General features: G+C 37.0%; 2 protein-coding genes across 8 annotated transcripts in view; one reads left to right on the top strand and one right to left on the bottom strand.

Annotated features, from left to right (window-relative positions):
* Window positions 1-2425: 2425 nt before the first annotated feature.
* On the bottom strand, window positions 2426-4109 carry si:dkey-85n7.8 (COX8 domain-containing protein). The gene is made up of 2 exons (XM_026999048.3): window positions 3827-4109; window positions 2426-2862 (listed from the first exon to the last, which is right to left on the bottom strand). The coding sequence occupies exons 1-2, from the start codon at window positions 3944-3946 to the stop codon at window positions 2752-2754; spliced, it is 231 nt and encodes a 76-aa protein (XP_026854849.1). The 5' UTR covers window positions 3947-4109; the 3' UTR covers window positions 2426-2751.
* A 4000-nt stretch (window positions 4110-8109) lies between these two features.
* Window positions 8110-22396, top strand: part of btbd7 (BTB (POZ) domain containing 7) — a 35237-nt gene continuing 20950 nt past the window's right edge. For 4 of the 7 annotated variants that reach the window (XM_026998941.3, XM_081717043.1, XM_081717044.1 and 1 more), the window contains exon 1: window positions 8110-8647. The gene's annotated coding sequence lies outside the window, so the exon portion shown is untranslated. The remainder of the gene's footprint in view (window positions 8648-22396) is intronic. The other 3 variants (XM_035524009.2, XM_081717042.1, XM_035524010.2) reach the window with 2 other exon arrangements.

Below are 22396 nucleotides of genomic sequence, written 5' to 3' on the forward strand. Positions count from 1 at the left end.
ATGTCACATTCAGCATCTTTCTCAGTCACTAACGTATTAGCAGTCATTGGACTATAGGATTAACAATGCTAAGCAATAAAGGAGAAAAATAAATAAGCAAATACAGCTCAAAATACAGAGCCCTCACTCACATTTATTCTCACTTTTACATCTAAAAATAGTGTGTGCATTTAAATTTTTAGGAGGTTATTTTTAGGAAATATTTTGAAAGCAGTGTGCCACAATATAAACGACCTGATGTTTTATTTAGAAGCTCAAAATGAGAGGAATAAAATATCAGGAAGTCATGGGATGAAGGCTGTGCTATTGAGATAGTGCTCTAATTGAACTTTATCTCATTCAGTTCATTCAGTGTCCTATGGTGTTTTATGACCTGTCTAAAAGAAACAGGCAAAAAGAGAATGCCTAAACATACATATGCATCACATATGGATTCAGTACACTCTTAATTGTTCTTTCTTTTCAGTCTTTCTGAGTGAAGTACAAAGTATATACTTTATAAAGTATATTATTTTCATACGTCAAAGCACAGAGAGTAAATAGGAAAAAGACGGATATTAGAAGAATGATGGATTGTGAAGTAGAAGACAAACTCAAAGCCCTGAGTATAGCTAATGACCACATAGAAAGTGCTAAGACCATAAACAATTATTTTTTGCCCACTCAAGAAAGACAAGTACTACATAAAAACAATAAGAGGATTATATGTAGGATATTACCTATATCTTCAATGCCTACAGTAATGTATTACTGTGTAATATACATTACATAGTGTATACAAGGGTGAAAAATATATGTTACCTTGCACAGGAATGTTTAGTGAATAGTATGTATGTCAGATGCTTGACTTACATGATCTCATCTAACCATAACAAAAATAGAATAAAGAAGAGGGAAACTGTGAACATGAATGAAGAATCTGAAATGTTACAATCATCCAAATGATTGTATACACTTTTTTGTGGTAGTAACAATGTTTGCATCTGTAAAATCTGATAAATTAATGTAACAGAAGTGCAAAGCACAGGAAAGACTTCCAGGCTACCTTAGCACTATTCACATGTGATCATCATTACCTTTCTTGGGCGTACGCCTTAATGAATCAGTGATTTCTGCGAAATCCCACTACACACACAAGGGCTGTCCCAAGGACAGTGTCACCCAAGGACAATGTTACCCAAGGACAATAAACTTCACTAGGCTATGGGGCCACAAATAAATATTATTCTCTACTAATAGAGAATCATTCAGAAAAGAGCAAAGATATGCTTAACTTAACACTAGGCTTTAGGAATGATGCAATGATATAATGACTTTTGTTTAGTGTTAAAAGAACATGATCAAATGTTAGTTTAGATGTGCAGAAGTGCAAATCCTAAATGTAGCCTAACACACTCCTGCGCTTCTGTAACAGGAACAACTTATTATAATTAGTCAAGAGGAAAAGGACATTATGTCCTGAGCCATGGGCATAACAGGAAATGAAGTCTGTACTGGAGAAAGTATTGTAGTCTATTTACATGTTACTCCATAAAAGATCTTTCTCATCCTGCCAAAAAGACCAAGAAGCACATACTGCCACCTAACATTTAATGTAGCGATGGAAAGAAGATGAAAATACATCTGGTTCAGCTTTCTCAAAAATGAAGTGTGCATCCTGCAATTCTGTGCTGTTCATTTTAATCTCTGCAGGTGATCTGATTAACAAACATGGTTATTTAAAGTAATGAGTGCACTGCAATAGATAATGATAATAAATCATTATCCCCTGCCCTTCTATAATCAAGAGAGCCTGGAAAAATACACAGAGCTCTTTCTCAGAGCACACAGTTCCTGGTTTTGCAAGATTGTAGGGGCTTACGTTCTTCCATCTGAAGATGATATTGTTTTATCCTTGGGCTGAACATTGGCATCAGCATCGAACCTTAAAATGGGAGCGTTAATGGATCACACTGTAGAGCCAGTGCCAAATAATGTACCAAATGTACTTCACTGTACACCTGTATAACAGTTGTTTTGATTTTTATTTGGTATTTTAACTATAGAAAACAGTTGTTTTAAGCAAGTTGTTTATTGATAGCATTAATCCCTTACCCCTGAAGAACCCGCCACTGGGTCCAGACTTATTCATCATTCTTATATGTGTGTACCTTAATGCGTTTAAAGCCTTCCCTCTACTCAATAACATGTACTGCATTTGGAACACCACTGTCAGTAAAACTCTTCACCCATAAATCTTGGATGGAGCCTGACCTTGACAAACATCAGCGTACTGAGTATATCAGAATGCTGGTTTTTCTCTAACCAAAAGATATAATGTTATGTGCCAGCTTGGACCACAAAACATTATAGTTTTACAAAAAACATTTGACATGCATATTGTTTTTACAGCATGAGATAATTGCAAATTAATGTCAGGCAACAAGGCAGAGAATACTGTATTTATTTCAGGACAAAATGTGCAAATGTTTCACATGGTAAGTGCCAATGGAAGCATCCACTACAATGGCATTAGGGGCCACAGTCCTAAGGCATTAAACACCACTGAACAGTGAAATCAGTGAGATGAAACCAATGAATCTTTCCAAATGAATATTTTTTTCCTATATTTTGTAATTTTATCATTTACCCTTATTATGTATCTCATTATTTGATGTAGTATTACTATTAATGTGGTGAATAATGCTTTAGAGGCAGCCAGTATTTTCTACTAGCATGTGGTTGCTGGCTGCTGATTGGTTGCTGTTGTCTTCAGGTGGGTGGAGGCTGGCGCCTCGTCCGGTACTCTGGGATATGGTGGAGAATCCAGCCGGCTGGAGTCAGGAGAGCAATAGCAAACATTGACATGACAAAGAAACTTTGCTGTGGGGAAACCAGAACAGTGAGAGGTAAATGAGGCATTGCCCTAACAAATGAACAGTAATAACTACAGTCCTTAACCCTCAACTGAACTGTGTACATTCAGAATTGTAAGTCGCTTTGGATAAAAGCGTCAGCTAAATACTGTAAATGAAACCAATACATTATCATATGCAGAAAAATGCAATATACTTTTTAACTTGTCCTGAATAAAACAACTAAAAAGATTGCCTTTTTTGGTGTTATGTTAAATGTTTATTGTGCTTTTATGTCAGCTCATTAATCTTGGGAATTGTGACAGTTTGTTCTCAAAGTACTTGAACACTAATTATTGTATATGCAATCAAACCCACTGGCCTCTATGTCACAGATTTTATTCTCTTCTAGATCCAAAGATACCTGAATCAAGTAATCAAGGACTTGATAAGATGGTTATTGTAAACAAGTATGTCTGAGGTAAAATAAACATATTATGTACAATTTTACATATAGATTGCAGGACTATGTTTTCAACACTACATAAAATATGTAATTCACAGTAATGTGTGAAATAATCAATGCTGATGATTTTATTGGATCTGTTTTTATGATAACTATTTTTAAAATAAAATAATCTTTAACATGTCATGTTATATTCCACATAGTACCATGTAGATTAAAAAAAATAAATCTAGGGCAATGGTGCATCTTCATCCTTGTTGAAGTTAATTAATGTGCCATTAATGTATAAAATTCTGAAGCAGCTCCTTTACACTAAACTGAGTTTAGTCCAACAAGCACTACAAATGCAATTTGCTAAAATGCATTTTAGCAAACTGATAGAGTATTAAAATGTAAATAGGATAAACCTCAATACTCAAATTCATTCTGACTGGTAGCTACCTAGACTCTTCTAAAACCATATCATCACTGTTTAAGTCAGTTGAAATGAGGAATCTTTCAATAACAACAAAGCTGTTTCACTTACCCCGGGTCCAATCTTGCTCTTGGGTGGCTTGCTATAGATGCTGCACCTTCGCTTCTGCAGAATGACCCTGGGCCAGTTCACACTCCTGTGCTGCAGGGCCCGACTCAGACCCACCAGCATCTCACCAGCAGTAGGGGTCAGAACAAGTGACTGTGCGTGTGTGTGTGTGTGTGTGTGTGTGTGTGTGTGTGAGAGAGAGAGAGAGAGAGAGAGAAAATAAGTAAGCGAGGAAGAAAGAGAGGGGTATGTGCTGCATGCACCCCTCTGGAGCTCTCCTCTCAAGTGCTGGAGATGAAGACTGTGCATCCTCTTAAACTGGACAGGATGTGGACATTATTCTCCAAACCAGCCCACCCAGAGGGAGTTCCTGAAAGGTGGTTGCCGTGGACCGGAAAAACACAACACCTGGCTGTCTGCTCTATGTACATTCAGTGCCATGTGGAGTACAATGCTGCCTAAATTATGATCTGATTTAGGGACTAGATTAGAGGAAGGGAAAAAGTGGGGGGGGGGCAGCCAGCTGTGCTTTTCTGCAGCACTGGTTCATACATATTAGTTATGACATTAGACAAGCAGATCTTTGTTGTCATCTTTTGCCAGACAACACAGGACTCTTGCCTATTCATGGAGAGTCTCCCAAAAGATGTACTGGGCCTTATGCAGCTGTCTGTGTCTTAAAGATCTGATACTGCACTTAAATTGGACTCCATACTGCACATAATAATAGGTGAAGGGTGTGGGTGTTTGTTCACCGTTCATAATACTGTTAAATGGGTCTAATGTAATGAAGGTTAACATATACGTTTAGGTTGTCATGATCAGCCACCCTCCTAGTGTCCCTGTCTCATGTCTTTGTTTTGCTTTACTTTCTGGTTGTGGTTCCATTCCTTAGTTTGTTTTCTCTGCCCCTTATGATTTGCACCTGTGTGTTCATTAGACCAAGTTTTTAAGCCCTGTGTTCGGTTAGTCTTGTGGCTGGTCATTGTGATTCTAGCATCCGTATGTTAAGTCTATCCACTATTTGTATGCTTCTCAGCCTGTTTTTTGTAATTCCTAGTTGCTCTTTTTTCCTAGACTTTCCTAGTGTTTATTCTAGCCTTTGTTTCTCCTAGCCTTGTTGTTACAGCCTGCATACCCTGTTTGTCATTGTGTGCTTTTATTTCATTTAGTTAATCATGTATTCCCGGACTCTTCGTATTGGCTCGCTTACCCCAGACTGTTCAAACAACTACGACTCTGGATTTGTCCATAATAAATCTCGCTCTTCTCCGCACATATGTCCGCTTCCTTACAGCTCATCGTTACATAGGTAAAATAATGGTCCAATTAGAAACAAGAGAAATAAAGTGAACAAAAATTAAAAACACTTGATTGGGATGCATGCAATTATATAATTTATTTTAGAACATTTTCACATTTTTATCAGTGTGCACTGTGTCTATATTGCTTTCCAATAAATTAAGTGCTTTCAAAAGGAGCATTATTTGTATAGCTCTTTTTACCACAGACATGGTGACAAAACAGCTTTACAGAAACCTGGGACCTGACCTTTGAAGAGCAAGCCAAAGGAGTGGCATGAAAAAATTCCCACAAGGTAGCATAACGAAGAAATTGTGAAAGAAGCCAGACACAAAAGTGGAATTCATTTCTTAGGTTCTTTAGCCTATTCAGTAGTGCAGCAGCCCCCCCTTTCTGTCCAGCCTGCTGACTCTGAGTTTGGAAAACAACCCCAAATCAAGAGACCAGAATCGGTTGTAGTCAGAGACGCTCTAGTTTACTAGCAGAGAAGGGAAGATATTTGTAGGGGTGAAGTGTGTGTGTGAGGGAGAGGAAAGTGGTACACTGAGGAGAAAGCAGGGTCGCTGTGCGCGAGAAGGTCAGAGGGGTGATGAGGAATAGAGCTGGTTGGGAGCAGCTGGAGATTAGCTAACTGATACCAGTTATTATATGTTCTGCAGATACACAAGGAATCATCTTCTATGACATGAAGTACTACTCAAGGTCAAAGGGAGCATATAGAACACAGAGTGCCGAATCATCAGATTAGTGCATGCCTGAAACAAAAATAATCTACTTCGTTCTAGACTACCGCAGTGATTTTATATTAACAGTAAGAATTTTATTCTTGCATCATCCTCCTTTGGGCAACTGTGGATAGTTTGATTTTGATATAAAAATTCTGAAAGTAGTGTTGACCAGAAACACACAGATCATAGAAAGGATAGGCAAACAAAACAAAAAAGCCAAAGTGACCACATATCACTGTTATACATGAGAAGATTGTGAATAGCTCATTGTGAACACAAAATGGGTTTGAAAAACTAAAAACAAGGCAATAGGTGCAGTGCACCAACTGCAGTGCAACTACTTGTCAACATGTCAAAACATGTCAAATGTCAAAAATATATGAAAATCTCTTGTGTATCCAGGTAAGGTTATTAATGGCAGAAGGGGGATGAAATGCAAATGGATCCAAGGTGATGGAGCAGGTCCAAAGGACACAAGACAAAACAGCAAGTGTAGTATATGAGCAATGTAAAGTGGGATTATGTCAAGCAGGTCCAGAAGGCAAGAGCAACCACAGCAGAGTATCTTAACAGGGTCGTGCACTGGCATTATATCAGACAGCAGTATAACAGATTGTTAGGTATGTTTAGACTTACAGTAATTAACACAAGTTGTATTTGGTGATCATAATGCAAGCAGGGATGCAGACAGGACTAACTATGGCAGAACCAGAAGGAAGCACAGACAGGAGGGCACCCAGAGACATCAGCACCTCTCCAATCCACTGTCAACAAAACTGAGTGATCTCATAATAGAGGCCAATATATCAATTTAAATCCCTGTTCTCTGTATTGTTTCTACAATTACACCTTTATCTAATGGGAAAAGCAATTATGCAAAGACTTTGATACACAGGTTTTTTTGCCTAGATTTAATATTGAATCTATGTAAATATTAAGTTTCAAACACTAACAGGAAGGTTAATCCATAGCCTGGAGGCTTTGTAAGAAAAAAAACTCTGCCCCCTGCTACAGTTATCAAAATTCTAGCTATTAATAGGTTGCACATTTTCAAAAAAATAGGCATGGCAAAGCATAATGGGTATAAGCATTAAGGGATATGAAATTGCTCAGATATACTATGGCAAAAATAATTTAAAACTATGTAGTTCAGTGGTTGTATTGTTTAATGAATACACAATTGAACTGCCAGCCTGTGTAGTGTGGATAGAATATGGTTAATATGATCAAAATGTATGGCTCCTGCTAAGGACACTAGCTGCAGTATTTTGCATTAACTGGAGGTTTTTTGTGTTTGTTTGTTTGTTTTTTGCACCTACTTTACAGTAATTTCATGTTGTAAAAGTATTTCTTACTTTAGTAATATTTATTTGATTGGAACAAGGATTTATTTTATATTTCTTAGATGGAAGAAGACTTTTCTGGTAATTTTGACAGCTATACTAACTACGATTTAATACTTTGTTATATTTTTAATTTAACCATCAATACGATATAAAAAGGCATGCTAGTACCGTTTAACAGCCCACATAAGAACGCTGTTCTTACTTTAAGGATAAACACACACACACACACACACACACACACACACACACACACACACACACACACACCGCCCCCCCCCCCCAAAAAAAAAAAACTTGAATCAAATCTATACACCGTGTGAAGGGTAAGCCTATATAAATAAAATAAAATAAAATAAAATACATCTTAGACGAGATCTGTCGCCAATTTCAGGTACGTGAAATACACCGCAGAAGTTCAAAATAAGAAAAATTTCCTATCGCCTGTTGTGGGACGGTACAACAGCGGGTTTGGGAGAAATCCCTTGCAATAATCTTAGCCACCACACGCTGGAGTCCGCGAACTGTGGAAGGTCCAACCATCCCTTCTTATTACATAGAGTTAACTTAAATGGGATTTCTGTGTCCACACCATAAAACCATGTTTTAAGCATATCTAAATAGTTAAGGAAAATAGCCTACTTGATAAATTCATGTTTCCAGTTTTTACTCTAGTCTAAATATCTTTCATCTCTACTGTGTAATAAAATTCCTTAAAGTAACTAGTCTCAGAAAAGACTAGCTACTGTAGTCGCTAAATAATAACTAAACAATAATGATTAAAAGTAGATTTAGGTTTTGTATCAGATACAATTAAACAGAAGCTTAATCGTTGGTTAATTCAATAGGAATATCAAGAAAAAGAGGTTGGGCCTTTTAACTGGGTTCCAGTAACAGCGACGACTCGGTTCAGTCGGAAAGGTGCCTAGTACAAGCAGAGTAGCGGAGGCTGGCGATGTAGCTAGCTAGCAGTGGAGTTGGCCAGCTTGCGTTTTTTCGCGTAGTTAAAACCAAAACGGGGGAGTTGAGACATAATCAGAAAGTGATGACGTTACGCAGCTGACAGGACTGTGGATTTAAAGTTAAGATTTCGGTAAAACCTTTGCAAGTAAGCACGTTATTTACTTATCTAGGTAGATAGAGTTAAAAAAAACCGATCCTCGATATCCACCTGGCTAACTGCTAGCAACGGAGATGACGGTGAATTGGATGTTAGCTATTGTAAAAAGTAGCAAGCTAAGCTAGCTTTAGCTGGTAACATGGACACGTACGTATTAATAGGGCGATGAGTTATGCTGAAGTAGTTAGCTGTTGCTAGGTAGCTAGCTGTCCCTTAGCAAAGTGTGACAGAACTTGGTCGGCTAAGTGGATATCAAGGAAGCCTCAACCTGAACGCATATTCATCTAAACGGCAAGTGTTCAAAACTGAGGTAACTACAAACTTGACTGAGGTAAATTGATAAGTTTGTTGTGGTTGTAAATTTTGCGTGCTCTTTCCAGAATGGTCTTTCCAGTATTCTAACTAGCAGCTAGCTATCTGGTTGACAGTGACCTAACAAGCAACTAGCTGTCGATAGCTACTTATATTTTCGAAATTGTGTTGGAAAGCTTGCAACAAGCCAATGATTAAAATTGTCGAACCATAATTTTTCTGCTGCTAGCTATCTAGCTACATTACTCAGTATGTGTTCATGTTAGCTAAACTAGTGAGCGAGATAGCTATATAGAAACGTGACTTTAGTAAGGTATTTTACCAGTAGCTACGCTAACTTGGCTGCGTAGCATCTTCTTAGGTTAGCAGCCTATGTATTATTGTTGTTATTATTATTAATAGAAATACAAATAAAGGCCAGCTAATTACTAAAATTTAAAGTTTAGACAAAAAACTCAGTTCAAATAGGATTTGCCAAGCAGAAAATTCAGGAAGTCTTTTCCTTGTAACTTTTCGCCCAAAAGATCTAGCAATAGCTAACTAGCTAGCTAGGTTATTTATTTACCAACTGGACGCTAAAACCACACCTAACCTTAGTTCACGGTTAGCTAGCTATGTCAACATAAACATGTCTTAAGCAATGATTTAATGTGGTGAGTGACTAATGTTGATGTGATGGGTCTCAAAGATAATAGAAACAAAAACCTTTCACTTGATTGTTACTGATATGATTTGTTAATTGGCTGAAAAAAAATAAATGTTTAAACAAATACAGTGGAGGAAAACGAATGCTAAGATCTGATTTAGTTCTGGAAAGTAATTAAAAAAAAATTCTAGTGGCATTCAAATTGGCTGACTACAGTGCTTTGAGCTCCTGGTCCTGCCCCCCTCAAACGCGTAGCGTTCATTTGCCATCACAGTAGTGCTCTGTTTTCCTGATGGAGCCCTTTGACTCCTCGGTGTTTCTACTGGCTTCAGAAGCGTGTTTTGAGGTTGTGCTAATGAACCATATTTTTGACGGCTCAGTTGCCTTTTTGTAGTGATGTAGATGGCCATATTTTATGTCAGTGAACATTTCGAAATTTAAAAGATTATAGTTAAATTTTCCCTAGAGCTCTGTTGAGAGATTGTGAAGCATATAATGTTAGTCCTGTATCTCTTCAAGTCCTGATAATGACTTTCTGAGACAATACAAAACATTTTCGTAGCTACATTACAAATACAGGAGTTCCTCACTTTGACCTTGCTTTGTGTCATGGTTAGGGATATTGGTGTATGTGCAAGGTTTTGATATAAAGATGGTGACAGTGTCAGAAATAAATGCAGTAGATTCATAGGATGATCTGTTACATTTATGCATGAAACATTAATTGAGACATTGGCTGTGCTGAACTGATCTTCCTGAAGGCAGCCTTGGATATTTGTAACCTGCGTGTGCCACCCCCCCCACCCCAAAAAAGGGATGTCTGGTGTATAGTAGACTAGTGAAGGTCAGCAAGCTTCCATCATGCCTTAAAGCATATAAACAGAATGCATAACAGTTCATAAGGAACAACATGGAAACGAATGTAGTGTTTATTGTAGTAATCATGTTTGCAGCTTAGTGTAGCTAAACTATGTCAGTATTTAATGTTTATAAGATAATTACTTTCACTTATTTCAAGTATAACTATTTTATTTGTCTCTTCACTAATTTTGTATGGGTTGTATCTGCAACATTGAGACATGGCTACCAATAAAAACTGAAGCTGCATTTATTTAAAATAATTATGAAAACATACATTTGAAAACGTTGCCGCTTAGAAGACCCATTGTGTTATGTTGAGCTATTGAGTCATAGAAATGACAGTTTCTGTCAGATTTGTAATAATGTCTTAACACTGAATATTCGTGTGGAAATTGAAATTTATATGTGATGTTTTCTCTTTTGTGGAAGTGCTTATAAGCAGAGCAACACATCACTGAGTCATTAATTTCCGTACTGCCACTGTGTCAGCAAAGATTAATTTAAAGTTAAAAGACACAGAACTAATAGCCTATAGCATGTTGTATATATCAATAAAATACGTTTTTTGTGTGTGTTTTAATAACTTTAATTAGGATCAGTCAAACCTAAATTCTATTCTGAATTATTTGGTTTTCCCACTGTTTTGTTATTCTAGCTATGACTTTGGTTTATTTTCTCAGTTCTTTTTATTAAACCCTAACCAAAAAGAAATGCATCACTAGTTGTTTGCTAGCCTACATACCTTTTCCTTTGCTAGGCTATAGTTGTATCCTTGTATGTATAATAATAAGTGATTATTCATAGTGGGTGTGTTTTTTATTTTATTTTTGTGTATGTGTGTGTGTGTGTGTATATATATATATATATATATATATATATATATATATATATATATATATATATATATATATATATATATATATATATATATATATGGCATGGCAAAATCATGTCAATGAATCTTTCACACTACACAATTTTAGCCCCAATTTTGATTACTGATCATTTTTATTTGGGCTTGGCAGCAACTTTCCAGCTTGGCGACAATTTGCTGCTCATATGTGATGATACTCGTGTAGTGTCAAAAATTCATAGAAATTATTTTGCCATGTTTTGACCTTTCGCAGAACCAAAGACTTTCAAACATTTTGAAATTCTCTGTGCAAATAGCAAATAAGCAAATAGGAGCAGCAATGAGCAACAGCCAATGAGAATGCAACAATAAACTCCGAGACTTGTGCCACTGCTAATTCTGCATACAATAATTCTGATTATAAATTATTTACACTTCTGTTTAAATTACAAAGAGCTGTAATTAACAGTTGGAAATTAAAGCTTTAAAACCAAGAATCTTGTAAATGCCCTTTGGGAAAACATTTGTGAAGGATAGAGGGAGGAAGAACTTGGGGTATTACAGCCTTTTAAGGGCATTACAACCTCTTTTTTTTTTTTTTTTTTTTAGCCTCAGCCCTATAAGGTTCATCGGGTTTCATTTTGCAAGACTAAATGATCTGTGAATGATGTGCATAATTGGGCTAAGCTTAGCAGAAAAGATTATCTTTTTTCTTGTTTCTGTTCAAACTAGTGCCCAAACAACCAGTTATTCAGGCTTTATAATGATTTGTTATGTATACTATGTGATTATACAGTTTTGTGTATTTTCATGAAAGAGGTATTTGTGGTCAGGTGTTCATTATCTCAGATCTCATCAGTTGAAAGATCATGCAGTGCATGAGCCTAGTTTGCAACTGCTCCTGTAATGTGCACACCTCTTTGTCAACAAAACAACGTGTGTCAGATGGTTAGTGGCATGTAGTATGAGCAGTATAGTGATTGTCAGATTTTGAAAGTCGTATAGGGTCCACTTGATAGAAGATCTACATAATGCAGATGTCAGTGTATTGTTTTCTCTGTCCTCGGTCTTTGAAGGTTCTTCCATTTCCAAAAATACATTTGCCTGACCTCTACCTGCTTTCAGTCACCAGAGAGAGAAGGAAAGAGGGGCAGGGTGGAGGGAGAAGATGACAAATTTGATGGGGAAAATAAAATGTGGCCTGTTTTCATGTTTATTTCCTACATTGCCTAATTTACAATGTTTTACTTTGCGCGTTGAAACGTTTGCTTATTTCCACCCCTAAGTTACCAACTTCTTTTTTTGGTATGTCCAACTTCATTTTTTACATCTTTGTAAAAAATTATTCTGGACCTAACAGAATGATAATGAAGCGATTTGCATGCTCAGCACACTTTAATTGCACTTATTGCAGTTATAGAAATCGTTCTCATTTTTTTAATAGAAGTACCATATTGATTTATTTTAAAACTATACAGCATTGATTGACTTTTTTCTCTCTGGTTTGATTGAGTGTACACTCTTTATATTTTAATTTATTCGTTCATTAATTTATTTTTCCGTATTTGTGTTCCTAAAAGTTCTTGTGTTCGATTTAGTGGCTTATTGTTCTTAAGTTTGTTTGGTGCTCCAAAGAATTTCCATTATTCTGAAGCATGGCTAAAGTTAGATGGTAAAAGTCAGAGTAAAATGTACTGGTGATTTCAGGTCAGCTGTTTTAAACATGGCTGGTAAACATGGCTCCAAAAGGGTTGTAGTTTGATCAACTCTTACCTTGTGCATAGCCTAAAAATCAAGCACTGCATTTTTCTTGAGAGTATGGATTTGAAAATTGGCAGACCCATTGGGTATGTGACTTACAGCTACTTGGCCAGAACCTTTTGCATAATGTGTTCAGATCCTGCTCTTGAGATATATACTCTCTCACACACACACACACACACACACACACACACACAGACACAGTTTATGTAAATATGTGCCAATACACAAGGCCTGTGTTACATTACTTGGGTAGAAAAATAATTTATAATTTTTTTGATGAGGTTAAGGAAAGTATCTGCAGTGGCACTGGGCTCTATTGTAGTGACATACTGTCATACACAATTAGATTGTCAGGGGGAGGATGCATCATTGATATCTCTTTTTGAGTACTTTTATTGTTGTAGTTAAGATTCTGCCTAGCTTAGCAGTCAGTCATTATGCTTATGTTTACTCAAAGTTACAAATCAAATGAGGACTATTACTATTCCAAAAGCTTTATATTAATTTTAGGTCACAGTCTCTGTAGGTCTTAGTAAATACCTGTCTGAAAATGTTTGAAGTTTTAATTGACAGACCTGTTCTGTGTTGACAGAAAGTGAGTGCTTGCCAACCCATTTAAGGTAGAGCCGTGTCACTGTCTGAGTTGTTTAGATTCAAGGATTACACTGTGTTGCATGCAGTGCTAACTTTGTTCAGCCAGTATGTGAAGTTTTATTTTCAATGCTTTTCAATTGTCTTTTATAACTTAAGATATGCTTCTTGGAAAGATTGTGAAAGCCATGTTTTAGGTATTCAGTCTTGTCAGAGCTTCTTAATTCCCATCAATTTAAGAAAAGAGCTGCTATTATCATTGCCTTGTCCTTGGAGCCAAACTTTTATGCGTGGGCTGTGAACACAGATGTCAAATGTATTATCAGCCTTGTCTGTCTTGTGTTAGCCTAATTCTTTTGGGCTTTCTAGAATAGGGCTAATTCTGACATTTCACGTCATACTGCCCAGTGTAGAATAACATTTGAACTCAAAGTTCATTACAGGCATCAAACTCTGGGCAACGATGCACCTAGGGTATATTTTAAATATGTAGCCTGCTGACACAGTCTGTTCATGACTTTGGAGAAGGCCTAGTGAGAAGGCCGAGTGACAAAAGTTCCCTAAATTCAAAGTGCCGAATTGTCTTAAATCCCAGTATTTTGTCATATTTTACTGCATATTTATTGACATGTTCCCAAGACCACCATAATGAAATGGTGATTCTTTTTATTAATAATTCATATGGCAAAAATAATATAGATTGCTCTAAATTGAGTATAATTTTGTTTACTTTATTAATGTAATATAGCCCAAACTGTGTTAATTAAGTATGGTGACGGTAGAACTGATTGTCAGACGGTATTACATTTATTTATTGCTCAAGTTCAACACATTCAAGTTCAGTGTATTATGTCGGTGCATACCTTATATGGCTAGAACTGTAGAGGCCTCTGGTGAATAATCACAAGATACTCTAGAATTTAGGCTATTGCAGTCTGATAAAGACGTTGCAAGAAGTAATCAGAGTAAATTGGAGAAAACAGCCGAATAGTCTTACAGTCAGGGTGCTGCTTTTGGCTGTAATGAATATTGCATTTTTGCTTGATTTCACAGTCATAGATGCTTTGAGCGCAACCATTTCCTGAGGTCACTCCAACCAGCCAGATATTTAAAAATACAGCTCATTTATGAATTTTTTACTTTTTGACAAAGTAATTTAGTACAATAGTAATGCAGATGCTTTTTAAGCTACTGTGAATGGGTATGACTGTTTAGTTGCTAGCAGATGAACTTTTAAGTCCTGGAAAATGCTTGAATTTTCTGGCAATCTTGGTGCAAACTCTCCATCTGGAGAAAAACATGAATTTAAAGAAAAATTAAAGTACATGATGTTTTGCAACCTTGTTGCTTAGCAATTATGAAGGCTGCTTAATGATCATGAGTTTTTTTTTTCCCCTGTTTAAATTTTTTTTGCTTGAATATGGCAATTTACCAGGCTATCAGATGAACTGGAGTAAATCTGCTCATTCCTGCTGAATTATTGTCTCAGGAGCCTCATTCATGTATATCATTTAAAATAGATGTGCCTCTTCCACACCATTGTCTTCATTATGACCTCTTTTATATTTTTGATTAATTATTTTTAAATATTTCATACAAAATGCCCTAGATTGTATTTCCATATCTGTCATTATAGCTGCCTTCTTTTACTGACTTGCATAGTTTGACACTGAAACATCTTGAATCATAATACTGGACCTTCCAGGAATGTGTATTGATGACAATGAATCTGTTATTCCTTGAAGAAACATTCAGGCAGATAATCCCAACCGTTGCTGCTAGTCCTTCATGTGCCCTTCTCTATCTGGTAAATCTATTGTTTAACTCAGGATTATTATAAATCACTACAGATTATATTCATGTTTTCATCTACCTTGTGGCATAGTTCTTCATTACTCTTGGGAACATCATCTTATGTGAAATATAAAGGACCCTATTAGATAGGTTACACAGTTCATTTCTGTGCTGGTATGGTGTATGTGGTGATTTGTGGTGTTTGCCCACATGCTTTTCACATGCTTATGGCAGATTGTTGAACTTCAGTCATGGTTTCATTGTACTGGTGTTGGGCACATGTCATTAAGGATGCAGTAAAATATGAAAAATTGTTAATAGGTTTCATGTCAATTAAGCAACTACAGCACTTGGAATTAAGGGAACCTTGCAGTGTTCTTAAGGTCTTGCGGAGTATAATGTCAGCATTTAACCTGTGTATGGCTTATAAGACCAAAACCACACCAAATGTTGACCATGGCCATCAGTATGCAAAACAGTTCTTGTACTTTGCATATTATTGGATTAAAGTTAGAAAGCAAAAGAAGCTTGGTTCAAATAGTTTTTTGCCTAAAAACAGTATAAATTCTAAATTCCAATGGGTAATTTAGTGTACTATTGATGAGAACTTCATTACCATTGCTCATTTATTCTGTTGCTGCTGATGAAGCACAAAAATGACTGTGACAAGATTATATAGAATAATCTGTTTGAATAATGTGTTTTGGCAAATATTCATTTGTATATATCATTTGGTGGATTTTTATGTATTTTGCTTTTGCTTTAACACTGCCTCCCATTTATGGCTTCACGGTGCCACAACCCAATGACCTGATGATTGGATGTGGACCTAAACATACTTATGGCATCTCTTCTGAATGGCAGAAAATGCAGCCAAACAAATCAGCATTTTGATATTGTTGATGTCAGATCCATATTAAGAAACTTTTTTTTTTTTTTTTTTAAGGGAACATAATGAATCGGAATAGTCTTATTTAATATGGGCATCCTTACTGTGTATAATTATTGCTGTCTTTTCCCATTACTCCTGAACAAAATCCAAAGAAACATCAACTTCTTAAAAAAAATTTTGTTTTTTTGTTGATATGTTTGATTATATTCTGAGAGTGTACCCTGAACTTGAAAGTGCTGATTTTCATCCCATCTGCTTCGGATTTGGCCACGAAGAGCTGTAGTGCAGCTTTCCAGTCCAAAAACACTGTTCCAGTTTACCATGCAACACTGAAGAGACATGTTAACCGCACAGCCCCAATGCTGTCTAGTGCCTTCAGCATCTCTGGTCGAAATTAATTTATTCATGTTGCTCTGGCACTACACAACTACTATGGTGACTTCATCCTCAGAAATGTAATTTTACTAATTCTTGGTTTCAGGTACTACCTCCTAATATAAGAGGATACCCTTCGAGTTGAGGAGCTCCTCATAGTGTATCACTGATCTACAATATCCCCAACAATATCCAGTAGGGATAAGCGCTTCCCTACCATTGTGTCTTCCCTCCTGAGGCATTGAACAGTTTGCCAGAACTTCTTTAGAGCCACCAAAAAATCTTTCTTCATGGTCTCTCCTCTTGCCCCCAAGAATGAACTTTCATCTCAGTAGCTGCCTATTAAGTCTATTAACATTTTCCCATGGGCCTCCCATTCTCACAGGTGTCTGCCCCATATTCTTCAATAAGAAAACTGAATACTCTGAACTGCTATTAGGTACATACATGCACGAACTGTCGAAGTCCTCTGTGAGACTCTGTCTCATTGAGGCAATCCTCTTGTCCACCAAGATGAACTCAAACTGATTGGTGCGCAGTCTGGGACATGTCTCGCTGCTGACCAGGGCCCCCTGTTGGACCTTGGTAGAAGAGACCCACTCTCACTTGAGAGAACTGGTACCAGAGCCCCTACTTTGTGTGGATGTAAAGGTGACTTACTAATACCATGAAACCCATTTGTTTCATATCAAAATTTTCAGAACGATCGATCTTCTTAATAAGGTACCATTTGACCTAGATAAATTAAATATGACCCTAAAGCTGAAAATGAGGTCCACTTTTAGAAATTTACTCACAACAGCTAATTAACTAGCAATTTGGTAGCTATGGACAAATGGATCCTAGAAGAGACCTTTCGCCTAACCCTAGGCGGCAGTTGAAACCTATTAATGTTGATGCCTAAGTCATCTTGAATGTCCAGTTAGAGAACTGCTTATGCTATCCAATCATAACATAGTAGGTGGGATTTAAGTGGTTAACAAATGAACAAGCAAACAACCAACAAACCAATACCTTTGTGAATTGAGCCTGGTGGGACCGTCTCAGAAATCCATATGCAAATGTAGTGAAATCCAAATCTATCCAGCCATTTATAATTGTTGATTCAGAAATTTGAAAATGAATTTAACATTCAAGTACATTTTGAAAATAAACTTTGGATTTTGAGCATTTATTTAAAATTAGATATTGTTTTGCATAAATATTTGTAGAATTTTTTTAGATATATAAATTAATCCAGAAATACGTTTGTAAATTGTGTATTATACATATGTTGCTGAAAATGTATGATGGATAGTTTACTTGATGCTTTTATGTGACGTCTAATGAATAGGCCTAATATTTTGACGTGAAGTTATAATGCAATAGCATTTATATATATTTGCCTTGTAGTGCTGGTTCAGTATTTTCTAGCACAAAGAGATGAATATATGAACAGGAGCCTTGGATTTTGATGGTACCGGTAAATCCTGTGGGGGACGGAAACCAACTTTCACCTAATTGCCTCAGGCACGATCTTTTATCTCCAAGCCAAAGATGATATAACTTGGATCATGCCTTGTCTCATCAAGTCCCTCCTCAGAAAGCAACTGGTTATTCCTAGTTTCTTGCCATTTATTTGTTATGGACCATAGATGTTTATTTTGCTAAATATTTCCATCAGTCACTACCAGTTAGACAGCAACACTCAACTGTCAGTGACATCGCATTATTTGTGGATTATAAAGTTGAGAACAAAAGCAAAGAATATTGAATTGGGCAACCTTAAACTTGTGTTTGTCAATTCTCTCTTTTGCATGCTTATTAAACGTACAGTAGGATAAGTCCATATTAATTAGGCACATTATAATTTCTACACTGTTATCGAATACCATGTCCTTCTGTTTATTAATGTGGTTATGTCGAGGAGATTTATGTCATAGTGCTTAGTATTTTATGCCTGTGATGTATTTCATCAAAAATTATTTTAAAAATCACCTCAGGGAGGGCTTTAAAACAACACAGTGACCTGATACTTCCTTTTTGTTGATTGCTCTGCAGCGAACTATAATTGTTTTCTATGTAATCTACAGATTTATTTTTAAAACATGCAAACTTCCCGAGAAAGCCTCCCATTCTCGTCTGACCTTTTAGACATAATCAGACAGTTTATGGAACTGTATTTGCTGAATCTCATATTTTGTGGAGGGACTGTGTAAAGGGTGTGCCTGTCTGAGGAAGTTGTGTGTCTGCTGATGAAATGTCAGCCCTCTTCATCAGTGGAAGGAACAGGGATTAACATGACATGGTTCAACACAACTTCTGTGTTCATCATCAGTCATGGGCTTAAGTCAGAGTTTAAATTTATTTTTTTTTATTTTTTACTCCAGTTACTACTGTGACAGTAAATCTGTTTTGAATGAGGTCATGTGCTAGTTCGCCTTTTCTATTTTGGGATTCTATTTGATACATGCAGTTTTAGAAGCATGAAAACAGCACCTAACTTTTAATATGATGATACTTGATCCCTTGGCTTGCTCTGTTAGTGATTTTTGTCTTGGCTGGACACCAACTGAATGAAGTCTTGTGCCGAAAACACCCTGTGACACAGGCCTATACATATGAAAGGTTCTGGTTCAGTTTTCTCCAGCTCTCTTGTGCTACACTCAAGGGGAGAGTAGGACATGGTGGATCAGACGACCTACAGCTGGCCTGGTGTGGCTTGGCACAGTCTATGCTCATTAGTCTCACACAAGCCAGCCTGCTACTGCTGACAGGAAGCTGCCATAGGGTGCTGACACTTCTCTGGCCCCCCTTCCCCTCCTCCCTTGCCCTCCTTTTCCTAACTTCGAAAGGAGCATAGAAACAGTACAAGAAGTGGCTCCTTTTATGCTTGGCTTTTTTGTTTTGTTTTTTGTTCAACTGACATTACCAGACCACTAAGTGCAAGAAAAGTGGTATCCGATCAACGCATCTTGAGTTTCTGCTCTGGTGCTCCTTGGCATGACGTGGTCCACTATGTTGGTGAATGCACAAATTGGGTAAAAAACAAAACAGTTTTGATGGTGGAAGGCTTTTGTGGATTGGGTCCAGGGAAAACCCTTATGAGGTGAAGGCTGTGCTGACATCGGATTATGAAATTTACTGATGCATGAGTATGAGATCTTCCCTGCGATCTGTTCAGTAGGCAGCTGCCTAGATAATTAAAGATTGTCCCCATTCAAAAAGCAACGTAAAACAACTGTCTGCTAAGATGTGAACAGAGCTGCTATTTGACTGGAAAATATGGTTGCAAAGATGTGGCCAAACACACACACACACACAAAAAAACCTAATTGAAATTGGGGAAAAAATGAAGACAGACACATTTGAGGGGTTATCAGCCTTTCCATAGCAGATGCCGTTTTGAGAGGCAGGCATTTTTTTTCCACCTTGGCCAGCTGATTCTGAGCTCAATATACAGCTCAAGGTTAGACAGTATATGTGGAAACACTTAGCAATACTCCTAACATTTCATTAATGCTAAGCTTTTAAGTGGTACTGGAATTTGGGCTTTTCTTATTCATCATGAGACTCCTTCTCTCTCTCTCTCTCTCTCTCTCTCTCTCTCTCTCTCTCTCTCTCTCTCTCTCTCTCTCTCTCTCTCTCTCTCTCTCTCTCTCTCTCTCTCTCTCTCTCTCTCTCTCTCTCGGGGGAGATGACTTGTGTGCAACAATAAGGAAGGTAATGTTTGAATCCCCAATACTACTACTGAGTATGGAGACTGAAACGTATAACAAGCATGGATTCTTACTCTACTTGGACATAAGAAAAGTATAGCAAAGTATAGTATATTTTCCTTCGAAAATATTATTAAAAGTTGTGAGAACAAGGTGTATTTAGTGTGATTGACACAGGCACCCATTGGTATCCAGATTATATCAAAACGTGTTCGTCCATTACTTGCATAACTCCCATGTTTGCTTCAGCACATGCGCTGCACATGCCCTGAACCATTCATATCTCTTCTCCACTCCTGCCATTCAGCTTGAGATGTTGTTGTTGTTGTTGTTTTATTCTATCAGATACTGTAATTAGCAACCCACCCCTACCCCACACACTGAGTTGGCTATATAAACAAAAAAGACATTTTCTCTAGCCGTCATGGACTCAGTTCATCCTTGATATTTGAGTCTTAGTATTTAGATTTAGATTTATGGCATTTAGCTGACGCTTTTATCCAAAGCGACTTAAAATTAGTATCCAGATCTTTGTTTTATTGGCACTTATACAGTAAAATGCTCCCGACCCAGGGATTGCATTTGTCAAATTTTTGTTTCTCCTGCTCTGTAGATTTAGTTTAATACTCATTGCATTCAAATGGTTTAGAGTAGAGATGGGCTGATAACATTGTATATGTGGCCTATCCAATTTATGGTTTTCTGCAGATAGAATCAGCTGATACTGATCTGATCTCATAGGGACAGGAGAAGGAGGGCAAAGGCACAAAAATGAGTATAAAGTAACAATTAATGGAAAAAGTTATTTTCAGACTGAAAAGTAGACCAAATGTCTGCTTTAATTTAATTATTTAAGCAATTATTTGCATGATAGTTTAAATTAAACTGGTAAGAGTTACTGTTGCAACCAACACACATTAATTAGGCTTATAATAGACCTATTTACAATGTCATGGTTTTGGGTACAGGCAAATGAAGGTAGTAGGCCATAAATTATTTTCAGCCAAAAATGGCCTAAAGATCTGCAAAACAGATTAAATGCAGTAAGTATCCTAATATAGATTAACAAATAGAAGTGGACCATTACTGCCTCGGAATGACACAGCCGGTCTAGTTGAGATCAAACAACAGAATTCTAAATCCTTAACATCCTCTACTACTCTGTTGCCTTCTGATACTCACTGTGGTCTGATGCAGAGGAAAGTGTCCAGCCAAATTAATCTTTTTAAAACTCTTTAAATGATTTCCCATGCAGGACACGTTCACAATATTACATAGGATTGGTTTGGATGTGCATCAGATACAGATAAAATGCTAGATGGATGGCATGTTCTCCTTTTAAAGCTTGTAGTTCTCATTGTCTCCTATAAAAAGTTACTGAGAACTGATGCTCGTATCAGTCAGCTAGATGGTAAAGAAAGAAAGGGACCATCAGTCAGTCTCTGATAACGTACTTGCAACAGAGATCCTGGTTGGTTCTGATCAGCTGCTGATCAATACTTTCATACTTTAATGGTAAAATTGTGTAGTGGTAAAAGAAATACGGTTGTATTGGAGTTTTCTGTGCATCAACACGGTCATTTATATATTCTTTGTCAGTGCCATCTTTGAATTGAATTATATTTGCTGGAATTTTCTATGTTGAATAGATTAATTTTCCTAGCAGGTACCACACTGACATTGGCAACCATTACTGCTACAAAATATGTGACATTTTTGTCCCTGCAGTTGTAATTAATAGCTGGGGTTCAGATTGGCTTAAGAAAATAACATATTTACCAATAATATCTGCTCCACTTTCTGCTAGGATCTTGAAGTGTTGCTCAAGAGTTGCTGCTTAGCCATGCCCTCTCCATGTTTGTTTTAACCTGATTAGGTATTCTTATTATATGCAGTGTACAGATCCTCACTTTTGGGCACCAGTTTACCAGTGAGCGTAGCCATGGACCCTCTTGGAAGGAGGTTGTTTCAGGAGCCAGGCATGGATTTGAAGCACTGTTCTTTTCTTGCTGTTATGGTGTTCTTTCTTTCTTTGTTCTGTTATTCCCTGAATTTGTGCTCCTACAGTGCTGACATGCAGCAGTCTTCTCTTTCTTTTATTCAACATTCAAGATCAAAGTCAAGTTATTAAAATGACAGCATTGATGTTAAAAACATTCCACACACAGCATGAAAGGGAAACCTAAATCAGTCAAAACACGAGCCTACACATGTGCATGGCCCTCCATTGTTGTGACTGGGCATGAAATTGGACCCCAAATATCTTTGTGTTTTTTGTGTTCGCCGTCTACCTT

This window comes from Electrophorus electricus, chromosome 7, assembly GCF_041902795.1.
Source record: "Electrophorus electricus isolate QZ-2024a chromosome 7, ASM4190279v1, whole genome shotgun sequence".
Classification (NCBI taxonomy): Eukaryota; Metazoa; Chordata; class Actinopteri; order Gymnotiformes; family Gymnotidae; genus Electrophorus; species Electrophorus electricus.

What these genes read in the sequence shown, in the direction of transcription:
- si:dkey-85n7.8 (XM_026999048.3), bottom strand. Translation starts at nt 3,946, where the DNA reads ATGCTGGTGGGTCTGAGTCGGGCCCTGCAGCACAGGAGTGTGAACTGG. An exon ending in AGAGCAAGATTGGACCCGGG is followed by an intron (nt 2,863 to 3,826) that starts GTAAGTGAAACA and finishes GTTTCCCCACAG; the next exon opens with CAAAGTTTCTTTGTCATGTC.